Raw genomic sequence first — 17,523 nt, 5'->3', positions numbered from 1 at the left:
TGCTCTTGAGGCCGATTGCCTGGGTCGTGTGGGCGGAGCCAAAAAAAGTCCCCCAATGGGCAGCTCTGTAGTCTGAAAGGGCGGGGAAACAGCCCAATGAGCATCACCGCAGAGGAGCCAATCAGCTAGAAGTTGCTGGGGCCGCTGTGAGCCAATCATCAGCTGGCAGTCTGAAAGTTTGCTGGGGCCCCTTCCGCTGTGGCTCTCAACAAACATCTAATTCCGAGGGATGATTCAAAATTAAATGACATTATAAAATACAGTGTCTGATCCAGGCATGGTGGTGCCAGCAACTCAGGAGGCTGAGGCAGGAGGATCACAAGTTCAAAGAGCCTCAGCAATTTAGTAAGGCCCTAAGCAACTTAGCGAGTCCGAGCTCAATATAAAAAAAATAATAATAAAAATGGTTAGGGATGTGGCTCAGCCATAAAGTATGAAGGTGAATGGGGGATGGGGGTGGGGCTAAGGTAAGTTAGTGAAAGTAACTTAAATATAAATAACAAAAAGATTCAAAACCATTATTAACTTTGGTGGAAATAAAAAATAAAAGTTAAAAAATGTATAAAGGAAAAAGTTGTCTGATTCTACAAGCCCTTCATAATACACATGACTTTCATGCCCTGTTTACATTACATCCTCTGGGTTCAAGCCAGCCTTTAGATGTTAGCCTGATAAATCTTTTCTATCTTGTCAGCATATTTTTGTTTGTTTGTTTGCTTTTAAAGATATTTTATATATCTCATCAAGGTTTTTTATTTTGGTTTGGTTTGGTGTCAAATACAGGGTGAAACCACTCATTATTATACTCATAATTGGAAATAGAAGTTTTAGCTAACTTTATCCACTAACTCTGAACTTTAGCATTCATTAATTAAAATTAACTGTGATGTTGCTTACAAACCATTAAATAAATATTATCTATTAAGACAGACAAACAAAAAGCTGTGAACAATCTATTCCACAAAAGTTTTCTGAGGAAGAATTGCTTTACATGCACAGCATGGAAGGCAACCAATACAATTTAGCTTAAAAGGAAGGTGCTATGCTCCTGAAAGAGAACTGAGAAATGCAGCAGCACTACTTTCCTCTCTTACATTAAACAGGGTGTGTCTGCCATCCTCGAGGGGTCTGGCAATTAAAAGACTCATTTTAGGCCAGGTGCAGTGGCCTGTCATTTCAGTGACTCAGGAGACTTAAGAGGACCACAAGTTCAAAGCCAGCCTCAGCAACTTAGTGAGGCCCTAAACAAGTTATCCAGACCCTCTCTCTAAATAAAAAATAAAGGCCAGGCACGGTGGCACAAGCCTATAAAGGCTGAGGCAAGAGGATCAAGAATTCAAAGCCAGCTTCAGCAAAGGCGAGGCACTAAGCAACTCAGCGAGACTCAGTCTCTAAATAAAATAAAATACAAAATAAAGTGAAGTAAGCCAATCCCAAAAAAACAAAGGCTGAATGTTCTCTCATGGATGCTGATCCATAGTAGGGAGGAGGGGGCATGAGAAAAATGGAGGAACTCTGATTGGGCAAAAGGGAGGAAAGAGGGGGCATGGGAACAGGAAAGATGGTGGAATGAGATAACAACATTACCCTAGGTACATGTATGACTGCACATATGGTGCGATGCTACATCGTGTACAATCAGAGAAATGAAAAGTTGTACTGCAATTGTGTACAATGAATCAAAAGCATTCTGCTGTCATACATACCTAATTAAAACAAACAAATAAAATACAAAATAGGGCTGGGATGTGGCTCAGTGGTTGAGTACCCTTGAGTTCAATCCCCAGTACCCCTAGATAGATAGATAGATAGATAGATAAGGGCTGGGGATGTTGCTCAGTGGTTAAGTACCCCTGGATTCAATCCCTGACACCAAAAGAAAAAAGAAAAAGATTCAATTTAGGCAAAAGTTTAAATGTAGGTACAATGAAAAAGAACCAAATCTGCTAGATGATCAGACTTCTTAATATAGCAATAATAGGGATTTGGATAGCAGAAGAGCCACTGTCCTTATCCTTTTGGGAGCCACCATCCCTAGAGTAAATAAGGGAGGGAATAAAGTAGGGAATATGGTAGGGAAACAGGATGTCCTCTCTACGCTGGGTATCTAAGTGACATCGAGATGGAGGCTAGGAAATGAAAGAAAAACAGAATATGAGAACCAGAGGCTATAAACAACAGTCTTCTCCAAGGTTTTACCAATTGTCTTGCCAAAAACCCTCTGTACCACTGAAAATCTAACTAGATATTGGTATAGACTACTTACCATTAGTAACGAGAGTATGTAGGGGATCAATGGTTTAATCAGCCACAGGAGTAACAGCAATACAGAAATATGAATAAGAAGAAAAAATTTTTACATAGTAAAAAGATTATGCTCCTACCTCAGAATATTTTCCTCTGTAGCTACCTAGGCTTCGTTCCATTCTTCGCAACCGCTGAATCAACTGTTCTTTGTTGAGACTGTCTGAATTCCCTAGTGAGTCTTCAGCCTCACTCTCCATATCAGAGGGTGGATCAAAGATAGCAGAAGAATAATCGAGATCAAGTCGATTCAGGGACTCTCTGGAAGACGTTCGTACCAAAGACTCTTTAGAAGAAGATCGGAATATAGATTCCTTTATCGGACTTCGAAACAAAGACTCCACAGAAGGCACCCGGAGCTGAAGCTTCTGTGCAAAAGTGGGAATGTCACCTGACTGCAATCAAACCCAACAGAGTGTGTGGATTAAAATATGTACATCTGGACTTCCATCATTCCCCAATCAACAGCAATAACCTGTTAAAAGCCCTGATGAATTTAGTTTATATTCCCGACTTTACAAAAATACCATTGCTAAAAAATAAGCATTCACTTATTTCTGAAAAAGCTCTTGACCTGGAGGTAGAGGACTGTGGTATAAGTCCCAGGTCTGTCACCCAGGTCCAGCAGTACAATGACTTTTACTAAGTCACTTTCCTTCAGTTTGTATATCTATTTAAAAATCAAATAAATAAAGGAAGCCATGCTTCCCCAGTTGACCCCACATAGGTTGATTGTGAGGATTCATCCACTAATTTATAAGATCTTTAATGCAGTGGCCAATTATATATAAAATCTGAATCACTAGTATACATCCAGTGCTTAAATATTATGTAGAATGTAACTGAATTCAACTGGATTTTACAAGGAGAATCTATGAAGATGGGGATTCCTGATCATCCTCAACAAGAGAGGAGAATGGAAGCAGAAGGATAATAATGTATAATGAGCCCATTTTGTTTAAATAGAGAATGTGAGGTAGAGTTGACTTATGATATAACAACTCTGCCCTACTTATTATTCTTTGAAATGAGAATAAAAACAAGAAATCATGGAGAATAGCTGAACAGTCTGAAATAGAGACCTCCATACCATTCAGTAAGTTCAATGTCAGAAAAAGCAATATGGAAGACTGTTCTCTTAATAAATCTGAATAACAATGAAAAATAATACAATATAATTCAACTAACTATTCAAGCAGGATTATTCTGTTCAGGTGACAGCAGTTAGTATTTAGAAGGTGTTTCATAGAAACTCAGTGCAACAACAGGGTCACCAGGAAGGTCTTAACAGTGCCAGGGGTGGGGGCTGTGTAGTTCAGTGACACAGCACTTTCCTAGCATGTGCCAGGCCCTGGGTTCCATCCCAGCATCTCAAAAAATTATAAAAAGACGAAAGAAAGAAAGAGAGAGGGGGAAGGGACAGAGGAAAAGAAAGGGATGCAGGAGTGAAATAAATGCTCAGGGGAGAACATGGTGATGTGTAGGCAAAGACTACAGGAAAATAAAAATAATATCTTTGACATACAATTTTAAAAATCAAAACAGAAATGTTTTACTTATGGATTTTAGAAATTTAATTATAGGATTTGAGAAAATGGGAGTAAATAAGAGGGGAGAGCACACCATGGCCTCTTCGTATGCACACAGGTTGTTTATAAGAGCAAAAACTAAAAATAATCCAAATGTTTGTCACTAGAGGTTTGATAGTATGTAAAAAGAAATTCAAGCTATTACAATTAAATGGGAAAAATTGAATTATAAAATAACATGTAGAGTGTGAATTGATTTTGACTTAAAGTAATTACATGTACTTTTCAATTTATATGTACATTTTCATAAACATCCTTAGAACTAAGTCATGAAGGATAATACCACAGGTTAATGGTGTCTGAGTGGTAGTAGGATTTGGGGTGGTTTTTATTTTCATTTTTATTTTTCTGTACTTTCTGGTGTTTTTTCACAATGTGCAAGTTTTATCTTCATAATGAGGGCAAGTAGGGAGGTCTTAAAGAAGAATCCTTCATGCTCAAAAACTCAAGAACTGTTTACAGATAACTCCATCACCAGTCACTTCTGACCCATGTGAAAAATGCTCCAATTCATAGCAGACAATCTTCCCATAAAATAACACACTATAAACTGGTGAAACAAGTTTTAAGGACACCAAGTTCTGCACTATGTTCTGCAGACCTTAAGCAAGTTACTTAATCTCAATAGTTTTACTTCCTTCTCCATAAAATGGGGATAAAAATGGTGATGAAGACACTATCCACCTTGTATAGTTACCCAAGAGACTGAATGAGCTCATACATACAAAGTGCTTACAATGTGGCAAATATACAAACATTAACAATTATCATCACAGAGGGAAAAAAAGACTTTAAAAATAATTCAGTGGCTCAAGAGGCTGAGGCAAGAGGATCTCAAGTTCAATAGAATGTCATCAAGGCTGGGGATGTAGCTCAATGATAGAGCACTTGCCTAGCATACATGGGGCCCTTGGACCAACCACACACACAAAAAAAGAATGTCATTACAGTTTAAGTGGCAGGCTATCCTAGTTATAAGAGCTAAGATCACAGGCTATGAAGCCAGACTTGTTAGGCATAAGTCTGTGTAGTTACATAGCTCTACCATTTACTAGCTGTGGACTTTAGTCAAGTTACATAACCTCTCTGTGACTCTTTCTACCTACTTAAAATGAGGATAACAGTAACACTCCTTTCATATGGTAGTTTTGAGGAATAATAAATTAATATATATGAAATACATAAAACCATAACTGACGTGATATGAATACTATCACCTGATATCCAATCTGCCTTTCTTCCACCCCAGTTTTGTTCTGAGTAACAATACAACCAGGTAAAAATATTCACCTTCTCAAATACAAATCAAAGATTACAACATGGTATCACCCCACATTCACCAGGATGGCTAAAATTAAAACTATAGAAAACATACAGCATTAATGAGTATATATTTAATCCATATTTAAGAAGATTTAACATTTTTACTAAAGCTAACGCACAAGTACCCTCTCTGAACCACCAATTCATTGTTAACTATATATCAACAGAAATGTATAAATATATAAATACTATTGATGTCAATCTATAGACTGGATAATAAAAAAAATTTAGTCTGTTCAAACACTAGCTGTCAATCCTGTTCACCAATGGAAACTTAAAACAGCAATGGGAATGAATGATTTACAGAGAATACAGATAAATCTCATAGAGCACTGAGCTAAATAAGGCAGATACAAAAGTGCACACTTACATCAAGTTCCCAAGATGGCAAAATTAACCTGTAGTGTTAAAAGCCAAGACAATTATCCTTAGGAATGAGGGAAGGCAATGGAAGGGAGAACAAGGGCTCCCCAGCGGGTGCTAACAATTTGTTTGTAGGCTCCGGGAGCTAGGTACAAAGGTATATTTGTATAATGAATAAATCATCCTTTTCTGTAAATATTAAATTATGATACTGTTACATTTCAATTACTAAATTTTTTACTTTTTAATTTTTCTCACACTCTTTCAGTCAAGAGTAGACCATTTGACAAAATTCAGTAATAGACATTATAAAAGAAAATCTATAGGATGTAATCTTTTGGGGCAGTTATTGTTTTTCTGTTAAAACAAAATATACCTTTTGTCCTAATCTTTACTCTTTCCTCCCAAGAATGGGAGATGTAATTTTTGAAGGCCAACTTGTCTTTGTGAGGGTGAAACACAAGGAGCAATGATAGCCAGAGAGACAAGAAGTTAAAGAAACAAGGGTCCCCTTGAGATGACTCTTCATTTGTAAAGTAGGAATGATTATAGCACTGCCCTAATAGGGTTGTTGTGAGGATTTGGTGAGTGAAAACATTTAAAACACTCAGAATAGTGCCTTATATACATAAGCCCTATTATTATTTTCCTATTATTGTGGCAGGTGCAAACACACACCCTTGCCACAGTGCTTCCCATAAACTTGGTACTTAGTTCACATGTGTCCATTACGATTAACCGTTAATGATAACTATCAACATTAAACCAAAGTAAACATGTTTACCTCAAACACTACTATCATTATGATTTTTTTAAGGAGTCAAAAAAAATCACCTGAGCCCTACTCTACATGTAATTTTTCAAATCAAGGATAACCTTAATTCTCTAGAAGTAAAACACTTTGCATTAGAGCAAACTTTAATAAAATAAATCCCACTTCCTTCATATTCATCCTTCAGATTATATAATTCACCATGTCTCACAATGTGGCTATCCCCACAATCTTTTACAATTATACAGTAAGATTTCATTTTTTCAACGTTTTCACTTCACTGTCATTAATTTTTTAAATGTGGCATAAGAGAATCTTGCTTTCACTTGAAACTTTTTCCAAGTAATTTTGAACAAACCTGTATTTACCATACATACTATATCAAATATTTGGACATCACTCTTATAATGTAATCAAATACTTATAATTAACAAACATTGGTCAAATTACTCCAAAGTTAGTTTTTTAAAAAAATATCATTAGTAACAGACCTGAGGAGTGGTTGGTTCACTTCCATTAACACTTTCGGGAGATTTTGTGACATGGATAGATGCATTCTAAGAAAAAGAAAAAAATATCATAAAAAAAAAGAAAAGAAAAGAACAGAAAACTCAAGTTTTAAAACTGTTAAGAACAAAGTCTAAGTGCCAAATCCTATTAGACACATTTACCAATTAAACAAAATTAGTAAAAAAAAAATTATTCATTTATTAGAATGCTTTCATGCAAGGCAAAACTAGTATAGTAAGTATTTTAGAAAATTCATTTTGTGTAACATATGGACCTAAATAGCAATGATTAGTATGTAACAAAATTTACTTCAAACTAATCACATACCTCTTCCCATTATGTCCCCAAGTTTTTCCCCATGACAAAAAGGAATGGGGATTCAATTAGCACAACTCATTCAAATAGAAAATTATCCAGAAAAAGAATTATAATGTTAGTTGTTCCCTACAATAAAATCATATTCAAATTATTTAAGCTATGAAAAATATCTTGATAACAAAATGGAAATGTCTCATTCATTTGAAGCCAGCAATTTAAAAGAAATTACTGCCACCATTTTTAGAAAATTACTAATCTCTTCTTTCCATGTAAAAGCTTTTGTTTTGTTCTGTTGGTATGACAATGCTCCAAGTTAAGCAACATTCTGATTACATCATAGCATTGATTTCATAGGTGATATGATTCCCTGAGATTCACAATTCTATATTACACTGAGTCTTACCAACAAGTTGTTAGTATTACAGAAGTAGCTCATGATAAAATAATTCCATGTTTCAAACAAAAGCATTCCACAGGGCACTGGCCACTGTGTTTCAGTAACTGGTTAGCTGAAGAATGCTTCCCTACCTCTACAGCCCACCAAAAAAATGACAAATGTTTGATCTAACATGTCATAAACATAAGTGGAGAAAACACAATTTTGCAATGTGTTCCCAGATTTCTAAACACAAACTAGGTATTTAATAGGAAGAAATTAACTATTAGGTGTGATAAATCTGCTGTGGTTTCAAATTTTAGTCTTTATCTTTCAGAGATACATACCAAAATATTTACAGACAAAATAAGTTTAATTTGCTTCAAATATCTAAAGGTGGGGGGGGGGGCTCATATGAGGAAGGGTGGTAGTGGTGTGGTTAGGGAAACATAGGAGTAGGATGGTAATAGATAAAACTGGATGATAATGAGTTATTAATTCTTGACACTAGGTAATAGATAAGGGGATAGGAGAACAGAATTCTTCTACCACTAGTACTATTTGTACTTTTGTAATATGCTTAAATTTTTCTTTAATAAAAAAATTTTAAGTATATTCTCTTCCCACTAAATAAAAAGTTAGTAAATTTTATCAGTCCAAGACATTGCTTAAAGTTACACAGAAAAGATGCTGGAAGACACAGGAATTAACTTTTATCTTCCTGTTCTCTGCCATTTCAAAGAATTACAAATTGCATATATGGCATATATTTATGCATCATCACAATGAATTCTTTTTAGCCCTAAAAATATACTACACTGAAAAGCAATGGTTAAACTATGAAGAAAGAAAATGAAAGGGCTTTATAAAATAGCTTGGGAAGAAGAGTGAAGGTCCCTGTTCTAAGTAAATTACTTGACACATGATTGTGGTCCCTATAAAAAAGCTGAACAACTACCTGAAATATCACCTATCTAACACACATAGCACATTTAAAAACTCTTCCTCCCTACAAATATATTTCAAATATTTCAGTTTATATATGGGACAGTTTATGTATTATAAATAAATGCAGGACAGCTAAACAAAGTGTTAGTCTAAAATACTAATTTTGGCCTAAATTTAAATTGAAAATCTCTAGGAGCAAAATTTGTGATTTTGTCACTATCTGTAATGCTTTTGCCATTTCTTCCAGGTAAATTCCCCTTCATTTTTTAATTTTCACATGCCCCTTTCTTTGTGAAGCTTCATATGGCTTACCTGCAGCATATTCTCCATGCCTGTAGTTCTTCTATGAAGCCATAATTCCTTTCTACTACATATATATGTTAATATCTCTCTTTACTAAACTCTCTGAGGACACGAACCCTGTGTTTTCATCTTGGTACCCAGGCCCTACATTCTACCTAATAAGCTCCTGATGAATGCTTGTTAAACTCTTGTGCAGTCACTTCCTTCAGAATAAGACCTCTGAGAGACCTTCTCCCAGACAGAAGCCTGAAGAACTTGCTCAATAAATGTCAATACTTGAGTTTACCAATATTTTCCACTGGAAGAAATTCTTTTTCTGAGGGGAGGGCGTTTTATTGGGGATTGAACCCAGGGGTACTTTAACACCAAGCTAAATCCCCAGTCCTTTGTTTTTGTTTTTGAGACATGGTCTCACTAAGTTACTTAGGGCCTCCTAAATCATTGGAATTACTGGTGTGAACCACTGTGCCCAGCTCCAGAAATTCTTAGGTTAACAGGAAAACTCTTTAAGTGTGTATTTAATTAAAAAGCACACACAAGTTCCCTGCCAAATTTGTCTGCAATTACCTTTTTTCCCCTCAATCTCTCTATAACCATTTTATGAACTTCTGAGCACTAAGGTTACACCAATTTTTAGAATGTAATGTAAAGAGATATCTTTTTTAAAAAACTGAAAGAAAAGTCAGCACCTGGTAAACTCATGATGGAATTAGACACTAAATTTTTATTGTGATAACAGATTAGTATATAGTTTCTCTTTGTTTCATGGAGAAAAATAAGTTTTTATCAAAACAAATACAAATTTAATAAGAAAACTTTTTTAGTCCACTTAAGTTTATTTTTAAATAATTCTAAAGCTCCCACTTTTACATTAAATAGCATTTTTGACAACAGGATAGATATTCATTACAAGTGATTTTAATGTTTCATATTTATGGAAATGGGGCCATATGCAGTTCCTTAAAAAAAAAAAAAAAAAGGTTCTATTACTACTATGTAAAGTATAAAGCAGATCAATCTCTGTTTTAAAGTGAACTGGTAACTTCCAAATGGGATTCCTGACTCACTCCCAAATCAGTTTTGAAAACAGATGTCACTTGTAGCCAAAGCCAAAGAGAAATCATCTTCCTTGAGACCAGTTTCTAAGATATCACTAGACATTCCATTTTCAACCTGAGTTGTTTTCTTCCCTAAAACCAAGTTTAAAAAATAATTAAAAATGGCTACTGGCCATATGCAAACAAGACTTCATTGGCTACAGAGGACTTAAGTACAGGAAAGTGCTACTTTTACCATAAGCTATCTAATAAGTTAAATCAGTTCTTATTGTGAAAAACTGCCGTCCCAGTTCGGTTAGTGTCCAATCTAACATCAAAAGCTATCCTTACTGGGCAAACATTCTAAATTTTTATAGATAAGTTACAGATTTACCAGGTAAATAGGAAAATGTCCAATTTTCCAAAATAAAAATTACATGAGTTTAATTTAAAAAGTAAAATCATTATTTCCTTTCAGATGTTCAATGCTCAGAGAACTATAATTGTTATAACTGCAAAATAATGTAGATTATTTGTTGTAGTAGAACCTACCTATCTGCTGTTATACAATAACATTTTTTCCCCTGAAAATATGAGTCACATCTCAAAATATTCTTGGCTTCTTACCAATAGAACAGAAGTTTCTACCAATGCATACCTTTTTCAAAATCAATCACCCAGCATTCCCAAAGAGAAAACTTAATAGTTTAGACCAAGTGAAGGCAGCCTCCAATATATTAGTGAAAAGTGTTATTTTGTTGCTGTTATGAAGCTACCAAAAAGCACACCAGCCACCAGCAATTTACTCTCTGATTTTTTAGAGCAGTGTTAGCAACAGGACACTGAAAGTGCTTTGAAAGAAGGTAAGTCACAAGCAATGTAAGACTTGCTGCAACAATTGCCAAATGATGTTGCTTCCCCACAGAGGGAATGCAGAAAGCGGTGGAAGAACTCACCACACTGTCACTCTGTGTTTTAGGCTGTTTGGAGGAATCCAAAGCAAAGATAGTATACTCAGAGAGAAAAGCAGGCTCTGCTATCATCCCGGCTAGTAGCTGTCTCATTCAGTGTAATAAGCAGAGGTATAAAAATAAAACAAATGATGAAAAACAAATCATAATGTCATGTTGCAGAGTGTTCTCACCACACAGTACACACAACACTATAATGGACACATGATGATGATCATCATCACCATCATCATCACCACCACCACCACCACCACCACCACCACCATCATCCCCCACAAGAGAAATAAGTTGTTGGGAAAGGTCAGGAAAAGAGATAAATTGATCAGTTTCAGATCTCAAAGCCCAATATACAAACAACTTGCTTATTGGTATACAAATAATAAATGCAACAGGCATCATGGCACACAGCATGTCTGGCAATTTGATATAAAAATCCATACCAATAAAAATAATACCTAAGAAAACAAAGTTTCAGTTATGCAAGATAAAGAAATTCTAGATATCTTCTATATAGCATAATGCCAACACTAACAATACTGTATTGTATGTGTAAAATTTTCTAGAAGGGCAGATTTTATATGTTATTATCAATAATAATATTCATCAGCATTATCAGGGAAACAGAAAAAACTTTGAGAAGTGACAGATATATCTGGAGCCATGATGGTGGTGAGTTTTACAAGTATATATGTATCCCCAAACTCACTGGTTGTATACATAACAACCTTTTACATGTCCATCATACCTTTGTAAAGTAGGTTTAAAAAATGCATGTAAAGAACATAAAGTCTTAGAATAACATTCATAAATATTGAATCATTTATTTTTATATATTCAAAAAGAGCATGGAAATGTTATAGGGAAAATAGAACCAAAAAGTTAAATTATCACTTATTTATACTTACATGCAAATTTACTTTTCTCCAATATATGCACAGAAAAAACTTTTAAAATGGAAATGTTTAAGTTTTAAAGACAAATTCTATTACACTAGTTGTTTTGGTATAGTCTCTTCTGTACTTCACTTTTCTTTCACAAATTATGTTTTACACCTAATAATAGCAATCACAAATTAAATATAGAAATTATAACTAAAATGAATCAACAGTGGTAGTCACATAAATCTACACACGATAAAACTATATAAAACTCTACATACACAAACACACATACGATGAGCACATGTAAAACTGGTGAAATCTAAATAAACTCTATGGATGTCACAATGTCAGTCACCTTATTTGGGTAGTAGACTATAATTACACAAGATGTTACTATTTAAGGAAAGTGGGTGAAGGGTACACAGGGCCTACCCCAATCCAATTTTTTATGACCTCCTAAACATTAATAATTATCCCAAAATAAAAACTTTAAAATATTAACTTCACAGTTAATGTTATATAATAAACTAGATAACATACTATGTAATATATAATAAATATTTACTATAAGATGTTAGGTTGGTGACGGTGACTTAGAACAAAGCACCCCACGTGGAAAAGAAACATCAATCAAGTGCTGAGAGAAACACCTGTCAATCAGCAGGCCCCCCTGGCCAATCCTGGAGTTCAGCCAGCTCCCCTGACCAACTCCAGCAGGACAAGGGACCCTAAAAATCCCCTTTCCTGTCCCAAGCCCTTCCCTTCCTGCTGTGAGCCCCATAAAATCCCAGTCCGGTTGAGCTCCCATGCGGTTTCTCCTCAGACCCTTCTCCTGTCCACTCTGTCGGTCTGATGGAGTTCCCCCGGGAGTGATATCTCAAATAAAGCCTCATTTGGCGGCCTTTTTAAATCTGCCTCCTTTGGTCACTGCCCGCCTCACTTGATCTTACATAATATATAATAAAGAACTTATTCTGAAAATAAGTATCTGCAAAAGCTTAAGAACATCTCGGTATCTGTGAAAGATTAACGTCATCTCAGTACTGTAAGGTTATAGATACTGACTGGAACCTTTACTAATTTTTCACCCAGTCCTTTATTAACCCTAATTATAGATAGGATGAAGTTTTTTGGTTGGTTAGTGGTTGGTTTTTTAACCCCACAGAGATGCACTGCTCGGTGATGGGGGCGGGGAGGAGAGGAAGACAAAGATTTTTAAGATCTTTTATGTAATGTTAATAACTGGTACTCCTTGGATACAATTAAAGAAGTGACTTTATACTAAATTCTAAATGTTAGTACTAGTAGTATACCAAGCTATGCTAAATGCCTGCTCTAAGGAAATCATACTACTCAAGTTTCTCTTCTTGCTGAAAATCTTTCTGGGTAACTCAGAAAGATCATCCTTTAAAAGGATATTCATTTTAAGTTAAAACAATACAAATTAATTCTCCTTAAGCTTTCAAAGTCAATTTTTGAAATTAAGTCATTTTTACCTACACTAGTAAGTAATGCAGAATGTTCTGGGAAAGAATATATTGAAATTTTAAGAGAAAAACACAAAACTTAATGCCTAGCATAGAGAAATGTTGACTACAATTTCAAAAGATACTGCCAAACAAACTATGGACCCTAGCCACTTCAAAAGCTAAATACAAAGGTTGGGAGGCTCAATGGCAAAGCACTTGCCTAGCATGTGTAAGGCATTGGGTTCAATCCTCAACATTGCATATAAAAATAAGCAAATAAAGGAATGCTGTACATCTATGACTACAAAACAAAAAACAAAAAAACCTAAGTATACCAAAATTAGTCTCCATTAACCACCACCTTGGGGCATAAGAGAACTCTCCCTACTTATCCTTATTATTTGCTTGTGAAAGTCTCACAAGCATAAGTTCCAGGTTGTGGGCATAGCTCTGTGGTAGAGCATGTGCTTAGTATGCACAGCCCTGGTTAAGATCCCTAGTGCATATACATAAACACACACACACACACACACACACACACACACATCAGTTCTAAAGTTTTCTCACTAAAATGCCAGCTCAACTCAATCTTTCTCAAACTCTGTTCAAATTCTAACCCAAAACTATTTACTAAGAATTTAATTCCCTTCTTCTTTGTGGCCCCCACTGAAGCCATAAGCTAAACTAAAACTGAGGACTAAACTAAAGACTGACTAAACTGAAGACTATCTGAAACTCCTTGTAGGTGTGCACTGAAGGATTACACTCTATCCTGCCACCTCATGTATAGACACATATTTACTTTCCCTTAATCTCTGTTTTTGGTGGGATTGTCAGTCTTCTTTTTTAATTCCCTGATTTTCCCTGAGTTTTATTATGATGATTTTTATGTTTATATCATTTTTTTTCATTTTCAGTATTTCTAATTAGTTTCCATATCTACTTAGTCTAATTTTGTTCCACCTCCCAACCACAAATTTCTATACTTAAGAAAATTATTATTTCATTTTTCTTACTGAAGAAAAAAATTTTAGTCTTTTCCAGGTTATTCTATTATCTTAATTTCATTTGAAATTAACTTACACCCAATTTCTGTATCTATTGGCTGCCTTCTTAGCATTTATTTTACATTTTCACTTACAGGCTCATTTTAAGAAAGGTATTATCTTTTTATTTCCTTTGGCAACTCTGCCTCTTTATCCAATCAATCTGATTCCTAAACCCCAGTTTAGGTTTCCTATCCTATGGCAATTTGTCAAACTTATTCACCAAGCCAATGTGAAGTTTGATTCAGTTCATAATCATGAAGCCTCCATAAGGACAGTAATTTCCCTTAATATGTCAAGGACAGATCTAGGTATAGTTAACCATATCCTTTTGTAACATCCTTTTAACAACTGCTAGGAGCCCTACCTTATTCTCTGGCTTATGGCACAAAATCTAACTTCCTAGCTTAGAAGATTCCCAGTCCCTCTAAACCAGAGTCCAAAGACTCTACCTAGAGTAAGCCTAGAGTAAGGCATCTACTGCACATAACAAGTTATGTTATCATCCATGCATCTAGCATGTACTAATTTGATACCATCCTTGGGAAACCATTGTCAAATCATTTTCTGGAGGGCTTAATTCTCCTATAGAACTCCAGTTGAAGCAGGGTACATTGGCACATGCCTGTAATCCCAGCAATCTCCCGGAACCGCCAGAGAGAGTTCCTCCCCCGGAACTCCCTCCTACTGTACTTCCCCAACCAATGGGAACTCTCCAGGAGTCCCTAGCAGGCCAGGTGAACAGTAGGAGTCCAATATCCATATGAATGCAAATCTTAACATAATCATATCATCTCAATGGCTAGCTGGCGTCACCTTTCAACCAAAAACGCCATGCATCATATACTTGCAGAAAACAGCTGTCTTTATTCTAACCTAGAGTCACTTAAGACTAGGGCTTCAGTTTACCTTATTTGTGAATCCAGATATATATCTCCATTTTTAAAAGTTTTTATTTCTTATTTATGTGTCTTTGACATAGAGTAAATTCATAGCAAAATTTGACCAGAAGTTCTCCAGATGAAGATCTAGCATTTCACGAACACAGCATTTGACTGCTTATTTATAATAACAGGCAGTATTTTCTTTAGAGAAAGAGCTTTGAAATTCCTTGAGAAACTATTACTATTTCTTTTCAGTGATTTTTAGATTTCCTTTTATTTACAGGCAACAAAAGCTTGATTGTCATCTCTCATATATAACATAGAGCGGGATGCTCAGAAATGTAGTACCTCATCAAAGGTAAAAATTCTTTTGCCTTGAAGATAGCTGATCCTGTATCTATCATCCTAGGGGACACTGTTAAGTACAACCATCAGTAGCAATAATTACTATTTTAGGTGAATTAAATCCATTACATTCTTATTTGTGATTCTGTATACCTTAGCCAAGTAGCTATGATGATACACCCTACAGAAGATACAAGAATAAATTTTCTATAGCACAGCAGATGAGAAAATACGAAGCACAGGTTGAGTGAATCCCTTGGTCAAATTCAAACCACAATTCAAGTCTATATTTTGTCTATTTAGATATCTCTACTATATATACAATCTTTTTTTAAAATATTTTTTTATTTGTAGTTGGACACAATACCTTTATTTTATTTATTTATTTTTATGTAGTGCTGAGAATTGAACCCAGGGCCTTGCATGTGTTAGGCAAGCGCTCTACCACTGAGCCACAACCTCAGGCCCTATACATAGAATCTTTAAACAAAAAAAGTATCAAAAAAAGAGAAAAAGGTATCTAACTTTCCCAAGCCCTAATCACAAATAAAAAGACTAAGAGTATATAAAGATGGAAGGAAAAAACATCAGCCCAGGAAACCCAGAGTATTTAATCAATGGATGCTCTACCACTATGCTACATTCCCAGTCCTTTTTTTTTTTTTGGGGGGGGGGGGGCAGGGAGCGAGTTTCACTAATTGCTGAGGCTAGCCTCAAATTCATGATCCTCCTAAATATCTAGCACATGCTGCCACTGTACCCCACAAACGTTTCTAAGTTGATTATTTGGGGCATTTATTATAGTAATAGAAAGTTAATATAGGTATGACATTTTAAAATTGATTATGGTATCAATATCTACTAAATAAATGACTTTTTACTTTTTTTTTTTTTTGATAGTGGGGATAAAAACCAGAGTTTCATGCATTCTAGGCAGGCACTTTACTAAGCTACAACTGCAACTCCTAAATAGATATTTTTTTTAACTGGTTTTTTAAAAACCTTTGTTGGGACAGTTTACATGTAACTTTCAAGTTTTTAAATTTACACATACTGTATGACCGAGTAGTCCCATGCCTAGAACTCTATCCTACAGAATAATAGCATTACAAATGTATATGTACAATACTCATTATAGCACTATTTGTAATTCTAAAAAATTATAAATTTGTAACATTAAAGTTTCCTCCAAGATTAATCTATAGATTCAATGTAATTTCAATCAAAATCCTTATAGGTTTGTTTTGTGATCAGTGTGCTGTATTTGCTTTGCTTTGAGTTTGTTTTTGTGGAACTTAAATATCTGATTCAAAATTTTATATAGAGGGGCTGGGGCGGTAGCAAAGCACTTGCCTAGCATGTGTGAAGCACTGGGTTTGATCCTTAGTACTGCATAAAAAAATAAATAAAGGCATGCTGTCCATGTACAATTATTAAAAAATATATTTTTAATTTACATAGAATTATATGGAAAATAATAAGAATAACCAAGACATTCAACAATATCAAGATGGGAGGACCTGCTGAGAACAAAAATATAAACCTATAGTTAAGATATGTGATATGAATCAATGACAAAGCAAACAATGAAATAGAACAGATTACTCAGAAACAAAGCCACTCAAAAATGGACAGCTTCTGCAAAATGTAGAGCAATGTGGAAAAATGGGACAGCTGGAAAGATATATCATAGGGAATAAAACCAACCCTATCTCACATTATCTTAAAAAAATCACTCCCAAGTGGAGTAAAAAATCTAAATATGAAAAGTAAAACAAGATAATACAGGTAAATACTCTCAGGGTAAGAAAAAAAACATTCTTTAACAAGTAACAAAGAACACTAGCCATAAATTTAAATTTTGATAAATGGGACAGTATATTAAAACTAAGAACTTCTGAAAAAAGATACTTACAAAACATATACCTAATAAAGAACTCTTAAACACACTATATAGAAAAGAACTCCTGGGGGTTGGGGTGTAGCTCAGCAATAGAGTGCATGCTTAGCATGCACTAGGTCCTGAATTCAATCCATAGCACCACCAAAAACTAAAAAATTTAAAAAAAAAAAATGTCCTATAT

At 34.9% G+C, this 17,523-nt stretch overlaps 1 protein-coding gene across 5 annotated transcripts in view; it reads right to left on the bottom strand.

The window, feature by feature from the left end:
* Positions 1 to 17,523, bottom strand: part of Golga4 (golgin A4) — a 97,642-nt gene that overhangs the window by 63,252 nt on the left and 16,867 nt on the right. For 3 of the 5 annotated variants that reach the window (XM_071619769.1, XM_071619771.1, XM_071619773.1), the window contains exons 3-5: positions 10,800 to 10,898; positions 6,843 to 6,908; positions 2,385 to 2,699 (exon numbers count right to left, since the gene is read on the bottom strand). In XM_071619769.1, the coding sequence (XP_071475870.1) occupies positions 2,385 to 2,699; positions 6,843 to 6,908; positions 10,800 to 10,898 (480 nt within the window). The remainder of the gene's footprint in view (positions 1 to 2,384; positions 2,700 to 6,842; positions 6,909 to 10,799; positions 10,899 to 17,523) is intronic. The other 2 variants (XM_071619775.1, XM_027932493.2) reach the window with 1 other exon arrangement.

The sequence above is a fragment of the Marmota flaviventris genome, chromosome 1 (assembly GCF_047511675.1).
Source record: "Marmota flaviventris isolate mMarFla1 chromosome 1, mMarFla1.hap1, whole genome shotgun sequence".
Taxonomy (NCBI): domain Eukaryota; kingdom Metazoa; phylum Chordata; class Mammalia; order Rodentia; family Sciuridae; genus Marmota; species Marmota flaviventris.
The sequence above is the reverse complement of the archived record's forward strand: the minus strand, read 5'-3'. Positions and strand labels throughout refer to the sequence as shown.